The sequence below is a fragment of the Pristis pectinata genome, chromosome 4 (assembly GCF_009764475.1).
Source record: "Pristis pectinata isolate sPriPec2 chromosome 4, sPriPec2.1.pri, whole genome shotgun sequence".
Lineage (NCBI taxonomy): Eukaryota > Metazoa > Chordata > Chondrichthyes > Rhinopristiformes > Pristidae > Pristis > Pristis pectinata.
The window spans coordinates 56,012,533-56,029,117 of NC_067408.1; the positions used below are offsets into that span (position 1 = coordinate 56,012,533).

Consider the following 16,585-nt stretch of genomic DNA (forward strand, 5'->3'; position numbering starts at 1 on the left):
CCATAGCCCTCTATTTTTCTCAGCTCCATGTACCTTTACAACAGTCTCTTAAAAGACCCTATTGTATCTGCCTCCACCACCGTTGCCGACAGCCCATTCCATGCACTCACCACTCTCTGAGTAAAAAAACTTACCCCTGACATCTCCCCTATACCTACTCCCCAGCACCTTAAACCTATGTCTTCTTGTGGCCACCATTTCAGCCCTGGGGAAAAGCCTCTGACTATCTACCAGATCAATACCTCTCATCATCTTATACACCTCTCAGGTCCCCCCTCATCCTCCGTCGCTCCAAGGAGAAAAGGCCGAGTTCCCTCAATCTGCTTGCCTAAGGCATGCTCTGCATTCCAGGCAGCATCCTTGTAAATCTCCTCTGCACCCTTTCTATGGCTTCCACATCCTTCCTGTAGTGAGGCGACCAGAACTGAGCACAGTACTCCAAGTGGGGTCTGACCAGGGACCTATATAGCTGCAACAATACCTCTCGGCTCCTAAATTCAATTCCCCGATTGATGAAGGACAATACACCATATGCCTTCTTAACCACAGAGTCAACCTGTGCAGCTGCTTTGAGCATCCTATGGACTCGGACCCCAAGATCCCTCTGATCCTCCACACTGCCAGGAGTCCTACCATTAAGACTATATTCTGCCATCATATTTGACCTATCAAAATGAACCACTTCATACTTATCTGGGTTGAACTCCATCTGCCACTTCTCAGCCCAACCTTGCATCCTATGTCCCTCTGTAACCTCTGACAGCCCTCCAAACTATCCACAACACCCCCAACCTTCGTGTCATCTGCAAACTTACTAACCCACCCCTCCACTTCCTCATCCAGATAGTTTATAAAAATCACAAAGAGCAAAGGTCCCAGTACACATCCCTGAGGTACACCACTGGTCACCGACCTCCACTCAGAATACGACCCTTCAACAACCACTCTTTGCCTTCTGTGGGCCAGCCAGTTCTGGATCCACACTGCAATGTCCCCTTGGATCTCATGCCTCCTTACTTTCTCCATAAGCCTTACATGGGGTACCTTATCAAATGCCTTGCCAAAATCCATATACACTACATCTACTGCTCGCCCTTCATCAATGTGTTCAGTCACATCCTCAAAAAAAATTCAATCAGGCTCGTAAGGCAGGACCTGCCCTTGACAAAGCCATGCTGACTATTCCTAATCATATTATATCTCTCCAAATGTTCATAAATCTTGCCTCTCAGGATCTTTTCCATCAGCTTACCAACCACTGAAGTAAGACTCACTGGTCTATAATTCCCTGGGCTATCCCTACTCCCTTTCTTGAATAAGGGAACAACATCCACAACCCTCCAATCTTCCGGAACCTCTCCCGTCTCCATCAACAAGGTAAAGATCACTGTCAGAGGCCCTGCAATCTCCTTCCTCACCTCCCACAGCAGTCTGGGGTACATCTCATCCAGCCCCGGCACTTATCCAATTTGATGCTTTCCAAATTTTCAGCACCTCCTCTTTCCTAATATCTACATGCTCAAGCTTTTCAGCCCGCTGCAAGTCCCCACTACAATCCCTCAGATCTTTTTCTGTAGCGAATACTGATGTAAAGTATTCATTAAGTACCTCCGCTATTTCTTCTGGATCCATACACACTTTCCCACTGCTGCACTTGATAGGCCCTATTCTTTCATGTCTTATCCTCTTGCTCTTCACATACTTGTAGAATGCCTTGGGGTTTTCCTTAATCCTGCCCGCCAAGGCCTTCTACAAGTATGTTAGAGATCTGGAAGAGTACAAGGCTAATAGGAAGGAGTTTAAGAAGGAGATTAGGAGAGCCAGAAGGGTATATCTCCTTCCTATTAGCCTTGTACTCTTCCAGATCTCTAACATTACCTAGCTCTCTGTACCTTGTATGTTTTTCTTTTCCTTTTGACTATATTTATTATGGCCTTTGTACACCACGGTTCCTGTATCCCCTCGTGACTCCCCTGTCTCAATGGAACATGCCTATGCAGAATTCCACACAAATATTCCCTGAATATCTGCCACATTTCTTCCATATTTTTCCCCAGAGAACATCTGTTCCCAATTTAATCCTCCAATTTCCTGCATGAGAGCCTCAGAATTCCCTTTACTCCAAGTAAACACCTTTCTAGCCTGTCTGTTCCTATCTCTCCCCAGTGCTAACGTAAAGGAGATAGAATTATGATCACTATTACCAAAATGTTCACCCACTGAGAGATCTGACACCTGACCAGGTTCATTTCCCAATACCAAATCAAGAACAGCCTCTCCTCTTGTAGGCCTATCTACATATTGTGTCAAGAATCCTTCCTGAACACACTTAACAAACTCCACCCCATCTAAACCCCTCACTGTCTGGAGATGCCAATCGATGTTTGGGAAATTAAAATCCCCCATCACAACAACTCTGTTATTCTCACACCTTTCTAGGATCTGCTTCTCTATCTGCTCCTCAATATTCCTGTTACTATTGGGCAGCCTATAAAAAACACCCAGTAAAGTTATTGACCCCTTCCTGTTCCTAACCTCCACCCACAGAGACTCTGTAGACAGTCCCTCCACGACGTTCACCTTTTCCGCAGCTGTGACACTGATCAACAGTGCCACGCCCGCACCTCTTTTGCCTCCCTCCCTGTCCTTTCTGAAACATCTAAAAACCGGCACCTGAAGTAACCATTTCAGTCCCTGAGCCATCCAAGTCTCCATAATGGCCACCACATCATAGCTCCAAGTATTGATCCAAGCTCTAAGCTCATCCGCCTTGTTCACAATACTCCTTGCGTTAAAATAGACACATCTCAAACCTGTCTGAACACGTCCCTTCTCTATCACCTGCCTATCGTACCTACTACTAGCTTTCTCTATTGGAGAGCCAAACACCTCTTCCCCAGTCTCTCCAGTATGGATCCCACCCCCCAACAATTCTAGTTTAAACTCTCCCCAGTAAGATATTGGTCCCCCTGGGATTCAAGTGCAACCTGTCCTCTTTGAACAGGTCATACCTGCCCCAAAAGAGGCCCCAATGATCCAGAAACCTGAATCCCTGCCCCTCACTCCAATCCCTCAGCCACACATTTAACCTCCTCCTCATTCTGTTCCTATACCCACTGTCACTTAGCACAGGCAGTAATCCGAAAATTACTACCTTTGAGGTCCTGCTTCTCAACTTCCTTCCTAATTCTCTATAGTCTCTTTTCAGGACCTCATTCCTTTCCCTACCTATGTCGTTGGTACCAATATGTACCACAACCTCTGGCTGTTCTCCCTCCCCCTGCAGGATATCTTGGACACGATCTGAAACATCCTGGACCCTGGCACCTGGGAGGCAAACTACCTTCCGAGTTTCTTTCCTGCATCCACAGAATCGCCTGACTGCCCCCCTAACTATAGAGTCCCCTATCACTAGTGCCATCCTCTCTCCTTCCCCACCCTTCTGAGCCACAGGGCCAGACTCTGTGCCAGAGACACTGCCACTGTTGCTTCCCCCAGGTAGGCTGTCTCCCCCAACAGTACCCAAGCAGGAGTACTTATTGTCAAGGGGTACAGCCACAGGGGTACTCTCTAGTATCTGACTCTTCCCCTTCCGCCTCCTGTGACCCACTTGCTTGACTCCTGTGGCCCCAGTGTGACGACCTGCCTATAACTCCTTCCTATCACCTCATTCGCCCTGACCAGACAAAGGTCATTGAGCTGCATCTCCAGTTCCCTAACATGGTCCCTTAGGAGCTGCAGCTTCACACACCTGGTGCAGATGTAGCCTTCCTGGAGGCAGGGAGACTCCGGGAACTCCCACATCTGACACTGAGTACAGGAAACTGCACTCATACCCCTTCCTTTCCTCAAGTCACCTACCTTTCCTTGCCCCTTTACGCCAAAGCCCCTTGAGCCAAAGCCTAGAACACTCTGCTCCCTCTCACTCCGCTGCCCGCTCCGATACTGCCCTCTGGATATGGCGGTTTGCTTTTTAAACTGCCTTACCTGCTGACGTCGCGCACCTGCGCAGTCCAGTCCCCACTATTCCTGATTAAAACTTATACTAAAACTTAAAAAATACCTTATAAAACTAAACCTTATAATTAAAACTATTTAAAAAAAAGAAAAACTTACTTGTTCTGAAGTCTGCCGAAGCGAAACCCACGAAACCTCCAGTTTTTGTTTTCTAACCGCTTTTTAAACTGCCCAATATCATTTAAAAGGCATTAAGACAAGCAGGGAATGGAGGTATTTTGACCATGTGCAGGCAGATGGGATTAGTTCAGACAGGCAACATGGTCAGCACAGACATGACAGGCGAAGGGACCCGTTCCTGTGCTGTACTGTTCTGTGTTCTCTCTCTCCAGTAGCACAGCCTACCCTGCTACTACCAATTGGTAACAAAGTAATCACCTTCTAACTGCCCCCACTTGTCATCCTATCACAAAGATTCCTTTTGTCCTATCCAACCCTCCTCCACCCCACCTGTAACTTCAAACTAATTATTTTCTTTTCCCAATTCTCACCAAGGGTCTTTGACCTGTAACGTTAATCATTTTTCTTTCCGTCGATGCTGTCTGACCTGAGTGTTTCCAGCATTTTCTGTTTTTGCCTTGACTTTAAATCTCTCATTAAATCCCTGTGAGTCTCTCCCTCCTTATCTCTATCACATCATCCAATCGCCACACTCCTGATCTCTGAATCCCAATGGTTCCATTCTTCTGAGGTTCCCAATTACCTTCACCCAGTCAGGTTTAGCCATGTGTACAGACCAGTTCTTTAATCAGTCCTGAAAAGTTCCTTCATGTCGTCAAACCTTCAACCCCATCACACTGAGCAAGCCCAGTCTTCTGTGCTAACACCCTCTGCAACTAGTTTTTGTTTACCCTCCCTAGGAACACCTTCATGCAAAGCACCATATAAAGGCAAGTTGTTGTTAATGCATTTATTAAAGCAGAGAGCAGTCAGCAGCTGGTTTAGCCTGCTCAGTGGTGCTCAGAAATGAGTGCAATATCGTAAATGTGTCAAGCACTGCACACAGAACCATACCTCCCACCCCACTCCTCCTTACTTAAGGTGAAGACCACCATTCCATTGACCTTTTTGATTGATGCACACTAGCTTTTGGACGTGCACTTGGGCCTCTCCTCTCCATTCCACACTCCCTCTGTCATAAGTACATCCATCCTTGGAGAGGGAGACCATTTATTCCAGGTACAGTCTACCAGGTTCCATATGATTTAGGCAAGACATTTCTAATCCTGTACTCAAATCCTCGCCGTTAAAGGTCAACATTTCATTTGTCTTGCTGTTTGCTGTACCTGCATGTTAACTTTCAGTGATTCAAGCACAAAGGCACCAGCGTCCTTTGACCATCAACACCTTTCAATCTTCCACCTGTTAGAAAAATACTCTGCTTTTCAATTTTTCTATCTTCTATTTGGCGTGTTCTTGCCCATTAACTTAACGTCTCTGAAGCCTCTCCCCATCTTCCCTAGCAGCCCTCATCACTATCCAGCTTTGTATCACCAGCAAACTTGGATAAACTACACTTGTTCCCATCACCCAAACCAGTACTACAGACAGAACAGCTGGAACCCCAGCACTGATGCCTACAGCACCCCAACCCAAAAATGACTATTTACTCTCAACGCCATCTTTGGTCCTTTAACCAATCCTCAATTCAATTTTGTTTAATAATGTCATGTGGCCCCTTATCAAAGGCTTTCTGAAAGTCCAAATACCAATTATCCATCAGTTCGCCCTCATCTATTCCATTCACTGACAACCTTAGTCATCTCACAGATACTCTTCCTGTTAGTTTTTGTTTCCTGCTAGCCTTTGTATTTGTGTCTTGTTCCTGCTCTGCTGATTTCTACCTTTTCCCAATCCTCAGCCTAACTGCACTTTTTGACAACACATGCCTTTTCCCTTGATCTAATATTATCTTTAACATTTCTTGATAACTGTGGCTGGACCATTATTCCTTTTGGGCCTTTCATTTTGCCTGGAAAAGGAACATATCAACTCACACGTCAGCTGTAGTCTGCTTTATTCAGATCTAAGACCCTGGTTTCAGACTGAACTAAATCCCTCTTGGTTCCAATAGGAACCTCCAAGATATTATGAACTGGTCCCCAAAGGCCCTTAACCAGATCATCAATTAACCTTTTCTCATCGCACAACACTAAACCCAAAATAGCTTGTTCCCTTGTTGGCTCTTCAACATCCAGGAAAGCAACTTCATGTCTTCGCCCCTCCACACTATTGCATTTGGTTTTCCCTGTCTCTATGTAGATCAAAGCTCCCCCAGGGCTATTATATCATCCTTGATACACACAATTTATTTCCCCGAGTTATATTCTGCCTTGCATTGTCGATGGACAGTGCTCTCTGTTCCTTAGCTCCAACCACACTGATTCTACTTGACTTTATAGTCAGAGGGAAACAGGCCATTCAGCCCACCAAGTCCGCTCCAACCATCAATTACACTAATCCCACTTTTTTCCCTTCCTCCCACAGATGCTGCTCGACCTGCTGAGTTCCTCCAGCAGATTGTTTTTTTGCTCCAGATTCCAGCAGCTGCAGTCTCGTGTCTCCCACTTTTTTTTTTAAAATTCTCTCCACATTCCCATCAACTCTCCCCAGATTCTACCACTCACCCACAAACTAGTCACATTTTACAGCATCCAATTAATCTACCGAACAGCATGTCTCTGGGACATGGAAGGAAACAGGCAGTCAAGGGAATGGGCAAAATCCACACAAACTGCACCGGAGGTCAAGACTGAACCCAGGTCTCTGAGGCTGCAAGGCAGCGGCTCTAGTAGCTGAGCCTCTGTGGTGCCTAATTTTCTGAGCACCCACTCTAAGCCCTTTATCCCATTCTTTAACATCCAGGCTTCCCCGCAGACTTTTCCATATTGCCTATGTCCTAAAATTTAAGTATCCTAAAATATTTAATTGATATTAAATTATGCAATGGCACCTCTGTAATGGCCATTAGATCATACTCATCTATTTTTATTGCTGTTAATTCACCCATCTCCTTACAAATGCAGTGTGCATTCAGATAAAAGTCTCCAACTTTGTACCATTTCTCCTTGCTCAGATGGCTATCCGTTCCTGACAGACTCTGATGATCATTACCCAATTTACTTCACTGCGATTGCTTCATGCCTTCTCAAACTTTCTAAACTTCAGTCGAACCCACACCCCTGCACCCAACCCCCAACAATTTAGTTTAAAGCTTAATTATTCAACTTGTGAGGTTCTAGCCTGATTGAAGTGGAGCAACAGAACTCAAGTTTGACATCCTACCGTGTAGGACACTGCTCCTGGAGTGCTTTGGTGATGACGCCTTGCTGATGGCAAAGGTCCACAAAGTCCTTCAGCGTGCTGTATGAGTTTGGCACATCCAAGCTGATCTCAGGCATGGCTTCATAGACCCGTTTGAATCCCTGCAGAAGAAAGCAGGGTAGGTGGGAAAGGAAGGTGCCATGTTCAGCAAGTCATTGGTGAAAAAGACACATGACCCTGCACTTCTGTTGCTTTTGGAAAAACCTCAGAACATTCCAACTGCTTCATAGACAATGTCCATCAAGCAAACCAACCTCCCTTCCACTGACTCCATCTACACTTCTCTCTTCCTCGGGAAATCAGCTAACATAATTAAAGACCCCTGCCACCCTGGCCATTCTCTCTTCTCCCCCCTCCTGTCATGCAGAAGATACAAAAGCTTGAGCGCACGTACCACAAGGCTCAAGGACAACTTCTATCCCACTATCATCAGGACTCCTGAACGGACCACTCATATGCTAAAAGATGAACACTTGATATTTCAATCTACCTCGTCATGGCCCTTGCACTTTATCTTCCTGCACTGCACTCTCTTTGTAACTGTAACACTATATTCTGTTTTCTTTTTACTACCTCGACATACTTGTGAATGGAATGACCTGTCTGGATGGCATGCAAACAATAACTTTTCACTGCATCTCGGTGCATGCGACGATAATAAACCAATGCCAACTGATTCCTTGTTAAGTATAGTCATAACTATAACATAGCCAAACCCGGCAGCACTGCAACCTTCCGCGAACAACAATGGGTTAATAACCAGGTCATCTGTTTTCATGCTGTTGTTGGGGGGACATTAAACTAGTTGATACCCTGGACCCCTCCTGCTCCTCCTGAAAACGGGGGCATGGACCTTTGACGTCAGCTGGGTGGGTACACAGGGCCTGGCTGCAGCCTCATCCAACTCCCTCACTGCAGCTTCAGGATCTGAAGTCCATCACCATTTCCAACAGTTGCACCCACATTACAAGAGGAACCTAGGTCTCAGCAGGAAGGTAAACTGCTAGGCTCCCAGGAATTGCAGCTTAGAGATCTGCACAGCTTAGGACATCATCACTCACGGCAGGCAGCATCGGGGACTGGAGGGCTTAACTAAGAACTTAATGGACTCAGAGTAATACAGCACGGAAACAGGCCCTTCCCATCCAAGATGCCCATCTCAGCTAGTCCCATTTGTCCATGTTTGGCCCATATCCCTCTAAACCTTTCTTATCCAAATATCTGTCCAAATTGGTGTTCACAGTTACGAAGGTTATGTAACCAAACAACAAGTTGTTTCCACTGAGAGGAGGGCCTGAAACCCAAGAAGAGAAAGGAGGTAAGTGATAAAAGAACTATTATGACTTTATATAAGCTAACTCTGGAATGTACTCCCTGAAACATGAATGGAATCTGTTTCAGTAACAGCTTCCAAATGGTAAATATTGACAGAGTTGTGGACACAGCTCAGTTCACCACAAGAACCAGCCTCCCCTCTTCTACACTTCCTACTGCCACGGGAAAGCAGCCAAATTAATCAAAGACCTCTCCCATCCTGACGTTCTTTCTTCTCCCAGCTTCCATTGGACAGAACATGCAAAAGCTTGAAAACATGCACAACCAGGCTCAAGGACAGCTTCCATCCCACTGTTATAATTCTCTTGTATGATAAAGATGAACTCTTGATCTCACAATCTACCTTGTCATGACCCTTGCACCTCATTGTCTATCTGTACTGTACTTTCTCTGTAACACTACATTCTGCATTCTGTTATTGCTTTTCCCTTTGTATTACCTCGATGTACTTATGTTTGGAATGATCTATATGGATGGCATGCAAAGCAAAGTTTTTCACTATATCTCAGTACATGTGATAATCATACACCAATTACCAATTTGGGAAGGAATTTGCTGGGCATTGAAAGAAGAACAGGGAAATTACCATAGAACAATATAGCACAATACAGACCCTTCTGCCCACCACGTTGTGCCGACCTTTAAACCACGCCTAAGACTATCCAGCCCCTTCCTCCCATATATCCCCCTATTTTGAATTCCTCCATTTGCTTATCTAACAATTCTTGAACTTGACCAACGTACCTGCCTCCACCACTACCCCAGGCAGCGCATTCTATGCACCAACCACTCCCTGGGTAAAAAAACCTCCCTCTGATATCTCCCTTGAACTTCCCACCCATTACTTTAAAGCCATGCCCTTTTGTATTGAGCATTGGTGCCCTGGGAAAGAGGCGTTGGCTGTCCACTCTATCTATTCCTCTTAACATTTTGTATACCTCTATCATGTCTCCCCTCATCCTACTAGCCCTAGCTCCCTTAGTCTCTCCTCATAATCCATAATCTCCAAGCCAGGCAGCATCTTGGTAAATCTCCTCTGCACCCTTTCCAATGCTTCCACATCCTTCCTATAATGAGGCAACCAGAACTGGACACAGTACTCCAAGTGTGGCCGAACCAGAGTTTTGTAGAGCTGCATCATTACCTTGCGGCTCTTCAACTCGATCCCACGACTTATGAAAGCTAACATCCCATAAGCTTTCTTAACTACCTTTCAGTGATCTGTGGATAGGAACCCCCAGATCCCTCTGCTCCTCCACACTACCCAGAATCCTGCCATTAACTTTGTTCTCTGCCTCGGAGTTTGTCCTTCCAAAGCGTACCACCTCACACTTCCCCGGATTGAACTCCATTTGCCACCTCTCAGCCCAGCTCTGCATCCTATCAATATCCCTCTACATTCTTCGATAGCCCTCCACACTATCCACAACACCACTGACCTTTGTGTCATCTGCAAACTTGCTAACCCACCCTTCTACCCCCTCATCCAAGTCATTAATAAATATCATGAAAAGTAGAGGTCCCAGAACCGATCCTTGTGGGATACCACTTGTCACAGCCCTCCAATCCGAATGCACTCCTTCCACCACAACCCTCTGCTTTCTACAGGCAAGCCGATTCTGAATCCACACGGCCAAGCCTCCCTGGATCCATGCCCCTCTAACCTTCTGAAGAAGCCTACCATGTGGAATCTTGTCAAACACCTTAGTAAAATCCATGTAGACCACATCTACTGCACTACCCTCATCAATCTGCCTGGTCACCTCCTCAAACAATCCCATCAGGCTTGAGAGACATGATCTGCCCTTCACAAAGCCATGCTGGCTGTCCCTAATCAGTCTATGATTCTCTAAATGCTCATAGATCCTGTCTCTAAGAATCCTTTTCAACAGCTTGCCCACCACAGACTGTCTGTAATTCCCTGGACTACCCCTACTACTTTTTTTGAATAAGGGGGACAACATTTGCCACCCTCCAATCCTCTGGTACCATTCTCGAGGACAACAAGGACTCAAAGATCCTAGCCAACGGTTCAGCAATCTCCTCCCTCACCTTGCGGAGCAGCCTGGGGAATACTCCATCAGGCCCCGGGGACTTATCTAATCTAATATTTTCTTATAGCTCCAACACATCCTCTCTTGATACCTACATGCTCTAGAACATTAACCTTACCAACACTGTCCTCAGCGTCATCAAGACCCCTCTCCTTGGTGAATACTGAAGAGAAGTATTCATTGAGAACCTCTAAACACTAAACAAAGATCTCTTTCAAACAGGTGGGAGACACACCACAGGCAGAGAGATCAGAGCTATGAAAAAAAAATCAAAAGGTGATTTCATTTCTGTTGTTCCTGATGTTCTTCCACGAGGAGGATTTGTCAAGCTTTAATAAACTCACCCGGTTCATCTGATCAAGAGTTACAAAGCCAGACTCCCAGAAACTCTTCAGGAGCTTTACAATCAGATCAGAGGCGTTGCCAACCGTGGATTCGAGGGCCATCACCACAGCCTGCAGGCAGAGCAGGAAAGCACAGGTCAGTGGAGATCCAGGGACAACATGAAGACCCAGGCGGTAATGCAGAGAGACAAGCAGCAACCTGTGAGAATAAGAGGCCATCAGCCAACTGGACGCAGAAGTGCAAATAGAAGCAGGAAATGCTCAGCAGGTCAGGCAGCATCTGTGGAGAAAGATCAGGTAATTAGAACTGGGAAACAAGCTTAAAGGAGGCAGGGAACAGGGTGGGGTGAAGAACAAAGAGGAAGACAAGTAACAGGGTGAAAGGCAGGGGAGAGTGACTGACCAGGTAGATGAAAGTCAAGGTGAAAGGAGATGGGAATGGGGAAAAACACTGGAACAAAGGGAGAGATAGGAAGGGGCTTAAATAGGGGAACTTGCAGAATAATTACCTGAAGTTACCAGAAGGAAAATTGTGAACTCTGAAGATCTGCAATAAAACGAAGTTGAGGAACTATAATCGTTGCACTCGGTGCTGGGACTGATGGTTCCAGATCAGGGTGGTCTCTCGAGACGGGTCAGAGTGTAGAAAGGTCAGGGTCCTCTTTGGGGGCTGATTGGAGGTGTTCTGCAAAGTGGTCACCTAATCTAGGTTTGGTTTCCTCTATGTAGAGGAGATGGCATTGTGAGCACTGCAAATAGCAAGTGCGAGAGAATGGGTCTCTGGATGGAGTGAAGGGACGAGGTGAAAGGATAAGTGTTGCATCTCTTAAGTTGCCTGGGAAGGGGTTGGTGGAGCGGGAAGAGGAAGAGGAGAGGAGTCATGGAAGTAACTGTCCCTTTGTAATGTGGAAAGGAGAAGAATGTGTCTGGAATGGTTTCTGTTCCTGAACAAATTCAGGTCACTGGCAGCTTTTCACTTCCACTGACCCAGTACGGTCCTTTCTCAATGCGTCAACTCAGGCACAATGACACAGGCACAATATTCTGACTACCTGCAGGCAAAGTGGGGAGAGAGTAGGAGGAGTGAGTCAGGAGGTGGAAGGGGGTGTTGCCGTTGAACCTCTGATATACATGCACATAAATTGAACTCAAAGGAAGAGGAGGAGGGGAAGACAGGTCACCAGTGAGACAAAGGGCAATGTACCTCGTAGACCAGCTCATGGTGGAAGTGTGGCACCTCCAGGTTCTGCAGGCAGAGCTCAGCTTCAGCTGTGTCCATGGACAGGAGGTATTCCTTCAGCAGGAGGTTCATCTGGTGAAGAGTTCAAAGGGTTAGTTCTTGTGCTTCCCCCCCCACCCCCCTTCCACTGCTCAGTATTACAGAACAGCTTATCTTGCACAGACGAAGAAACCTATGGAAGAATTAGATATGGGCTTGTGTTGGTGTAGGGCCCTTCCCAGAGCACTTCACTGCCCATAGTATGGGTCTGAGGTGGTCTGGATCACTGGGTCAACAGTGAAAGGTGAACTGATACAACGGCCTACACAGAACATACAACAGTACAACACAGCACAGCAACAGGCCCTTCAGCCCACAATGTTGTGCTGAACTAATTAAGCTAATGACACCCAATCCCTTCTGCCTGCACACGGTCCATATCCCTCCGTTCTCTGCACATTCATATCTAAGAGCCTCTCAAATGCCTCTATTGTATCTGCCTCCACCACCATCCCTGGCAGTGCATTCCAGAAACCCACAACTCTGTATAAAAGGCTTGCCCCACACATCACCTTTGAACTTTCCCCATCTCACCTTAAATGCATGCCCTCTAGTATTGGACATTTCGACCCTGGAAAATAGATACCAGCTGTCTACTCTATCTATGCCTCTCATAATCTTATAAACTTCTATCAGTTTATAAGATTGAGAGGCATAGAGCCTCCTCTGCTCCAGAGAAAACAACCCAAGTTTGTCCGACTTCTTCTTATATCTAATACCCTCTAATCCAGGCAGCATCCTGGTAAATCTCTTCAGCACCTTCTCCTAAGCTCTCACATCCTTCCCAGAATGTGGCGACCAAAACTGAATGCAATACTCCAGATGCAGCCTAACCAGAGTTTTATAAAGCTGCAACATAACTTCCTGACTGTTGAACTCAATGCCTCGACTGATAAAGGCAAGCGTGCCATACACCTTCTTTATCGATGTGAAAGGAAAGAACTGGAGGAGAGTAAAGCTTCCAAAGTGTATCATCTGGAAATGCAAAGCAACAACTTGTATGTTATCCAGGTGTTGGCCACTTTGTCAATTATGACAGGTGCAGTACAACAAGCCTTGCTCACAATAGGACTGATGTCGTAACTGATGTGAATTTAAACATTCAGCACAGCAGGTTTTGAGGTGTGCTATTTAAAGCAGGCATTAACTTGATTAATGTGTACAAGTCAGCACCAAGAAAAATTCATACACCGGTAACATTATTTCACAGATTCCTTCACTGAATGAGGGATGTGCCACAGAACAGTGGGCAATATGTACTTTGAAAATGTTCGATGTTCTTAGTGCAGCTGTAGGGGCAGCTTGGGAAAATAATTGCCCCGTGAGGCCCAGCTTTAAGCACTCACCGTGGGATCCTGAAATTAATCCTCCTTGTCCAGACAAGAGGTCCTGTGCTGGAAGAATGTCACTAAGGAGGTGGGCATCAGGGCAGAGAAAGATCTCACCATACACATGGCACAAGGCCCGCTTGATTTTGGGGGGGGGGGGGGGGTGGACATTCTGCCCCAGATCTAGGGAAGAGGGAGCCCGATTTCCATCCCCTGTCCGAGGCTATGCAGATTCTCTAGGACAGGGTCTGTGCGAGTTACCAGGCCAGACCAGGACCACCCTCTGATCATTTCTAGGATGGCAGAGTACTACACCCATGCCAGCCTCTCTGGTCACCACACCCCTCTGTAATTTTACATGCTGCTGCTCTGTCCCATTCAAGGACAAAATTAGTATGCCTGTCAAATCTAGGCCTTAAACTCACAAGGTGGAACAGGTAGGACCCCACAAACACACCTCCCACCCCACTATTAACAACCAGTTCCCGATAAGCCTCTTCAGGGACTTTGGAACCACCCATGCATGCTCCCCTCTCTACTGTGAGTATGGTTGCCCTACCTCCTTGACGAGTTGCTTCACGGGTCTGAGACCCCCACCAACACCCCAGACGTTGTCCAGGCGCATCCCACGGTTCATGCTCAGCAACACGGTGGCCTTGTCCAGCGCTAGGCTGCAGAGAAACAGACAGCAGGTCAGGAGGCTGGCTCACTGCCCCTGCTTCAAGCATCCCAGGATACAAGGAGGAGAGGGGGAAATGGAGACTCAAGAAACTGCAGATGTTGGATTCTGAAGTAACAAAAACTGCTGGAGGAACTCAGTGGGTCAGGCAGTATCTGTGAAGGGAAATGGACAGTTGACGTTTCCGATTGAGACCCTTCATCTGGACTGAAAGACAGAGGGGAGACAGCCAGTATAAAGAGGGGAAGGGGTGGAGCTAGAGCTGGCAGGTGGTAGGTGGATTCAGGTGAGGAGGGGTGAGAGGTAGGTGGGTGAGAGTGGAAATGGCGCCAGAGGCTGGGAGGTGATGGGTGGAGGCGACAAAGGGCTGCAGATGATGGAATCTGGAAGTCAAGGAAGGTGGAGCATGGAACCAAATAAGGGAGGTGGGATGGGCAGATTGGGGGGGGGGGGGGGGTGGTGGGTGGTGGAGGGGACCCAGTGGGAGGAGTGTGTGGGTGATGGGCAGATTGAGTGGGTGGGGGAGGGGAAAGAAACTGGGTGGTTGGGGGCTTCAGGGTTGGGGTGGAAGCACTGGGTAGATCAGGAGGAGAGAGGAAAGGGACAAGGGGAAAGCAGGATACCTGAAGTTGGAGAATTCAAATGTTCATGCCGTCAGGCTTATCCCAAGTGGAATACGAGGTGCTGTTCCTCTAGTTTGCGTGAAGCCTCACCCTGGCAGTGGAGGAGGCCGAGGACAGACATGTTGGTGTGGGGATGGGGAGGGGAATTAAAATGGTTGGGAACTGGGAGCTCCAGATGGCCATGATGGACGGAATGCAGATGCTTGGCGAAGCAGTCACCCAGTCTGTGCTTGGTCTCGCCAGTGCAGAGGAGGGAAAATGAGGGGAGGGAAATTTTGACACTCCTCCAAAACAAAAGGGTACACTTGTTGCGAGCAGGACATTAATATTCTCCATTGTCAATGCTGTCATTGGTTGATGGGACAGCCAATCCATTTCCTGTACACTTGAAGACTCTAGTCAATGTCCAAGCAAGCATCATTGGAGCCTGTCGATACTGGGTTTTGGAGAAGAGGCCAGGGGCACTGTGCAGAGCACAGTTCCCGCAGAACCACGAAACACTGGCCTCACCAGCACTGCTGGTCATAGAATCAGCATGGAAATAAGCCCTTTGGCCCACCAATCCACATCAACCGGCAACCACCCATTTTTACACTAATCCTAGCCTCACCCATTTTATTCTCGCAACATTCTCATCAACTACTCCCTAGATCCTATCCTCACATACTCACTAGGGACAATTTACAGCCGCCAATTAACCTACCAACCCGCATGTCTTGGGCATGTAGGAGGAAACTAGAGCACCTGGGGGAAACCCACGCAGTCACAGGGAGAATGTGCATACTCTACGCAGATAGCAGAGGTCAGGATCGAACCCAGGTCTCCGGCACTGTGAGGCACCCGCTCTACCAGCTGAGTCACTGTGCCACCTGGTCTTCCTGCTCAGTGGACCATGCAGGAAGAGCTAGGAGAAGCAGCCTCCGGCCTCCTGGAGCACCTGCCCTCTGAAGGTTCACCAGTGTGGCCTTCTGGAACGGGAATGAGGAAAGGGATCTAAATGGAACAGGCAGACCCTGCGGCGGGATTGCCTGGTGCGTTCTGGAGGCTAGGTGTGCTTACCGGGTCTGCTCGCAGTCAACCCTTCCCTTGTAACCATCTAGGAAATCCGCCGACAGAACGTGGTCCGCCATGGCGCGGGCTACAAACTGCCCCACCATCTGCACACAAACAAAGCACAGTCCGTCAGCAAGGCAGCACGAAGGAAAAGTGTAACCCCAGCCTACAGCCCCCACCACCATCTGCCTGGGTGGGTGGTGGTGGTTCTGCAACACCCCCACTGGGCACAGGGAGCCAGTGCAGCACAGACAACATGGCCTCAGACTGAAACCCTCTAACTCAGGGACTTTCCCGAAGTGTGGGGGGGGGGGGGGGGGGGGGGGGAGACCAAGAATGGGACAGGGTGGAATACCGCACCACCCAACCCAACCCCAAACGTATCCAGAGGGGGTTCACCTTCCCCCTTCTACTGGGGGCACACTGCTATTAAACCAGGTGGGTGCAGCTGAAGGCAGTGCCCTGCTGATAGGTTCTCCAGCTGACTACAAGGCTCCCAGGGTTTAGACTGCCCTCCCCCACTCCTGAAGGGTCCCACCGGCACTCCTC

General features: G+C 47.7%; 1 protein-coding gene across 1 annotated transcript in view; it reads right to left on the reverse strand.

Moving 5' to 3' along the window:
• LOC127569781 (programmed cell death protein 4-like) overlaps positions 1-16,585 on the reverse strand; it is a 38,186-nt gene that overhangs the window by 5,337 nt on the left and 16,264 nt on the right. Inside the window, exons 6-10 of the mRNA XM_052014669.1 lie at positions 16,043-16,140; positions 14,241-14,352; positions 12,279-12,386; positions 11,075-11,185; positions 7,303-7,442 (exon numbers count right to left, since the gene is read on the reverse strand). Of these exons, the coding sequence (XP_051870629.1) occupies positions 7,303-7,442; positions 11,075-11,185; positions 12,279-12,386; positions 14,241-14,352; positions 16,043-16,140 (569 nt within the window). The remainder of the gene's footprint in view (positions 1-7,302; positions 7,443-11,074; positions 11,186-12,278; positions 12,387-14,240; positions 14,353-16,042; positions 16,141-16,585) is intronic.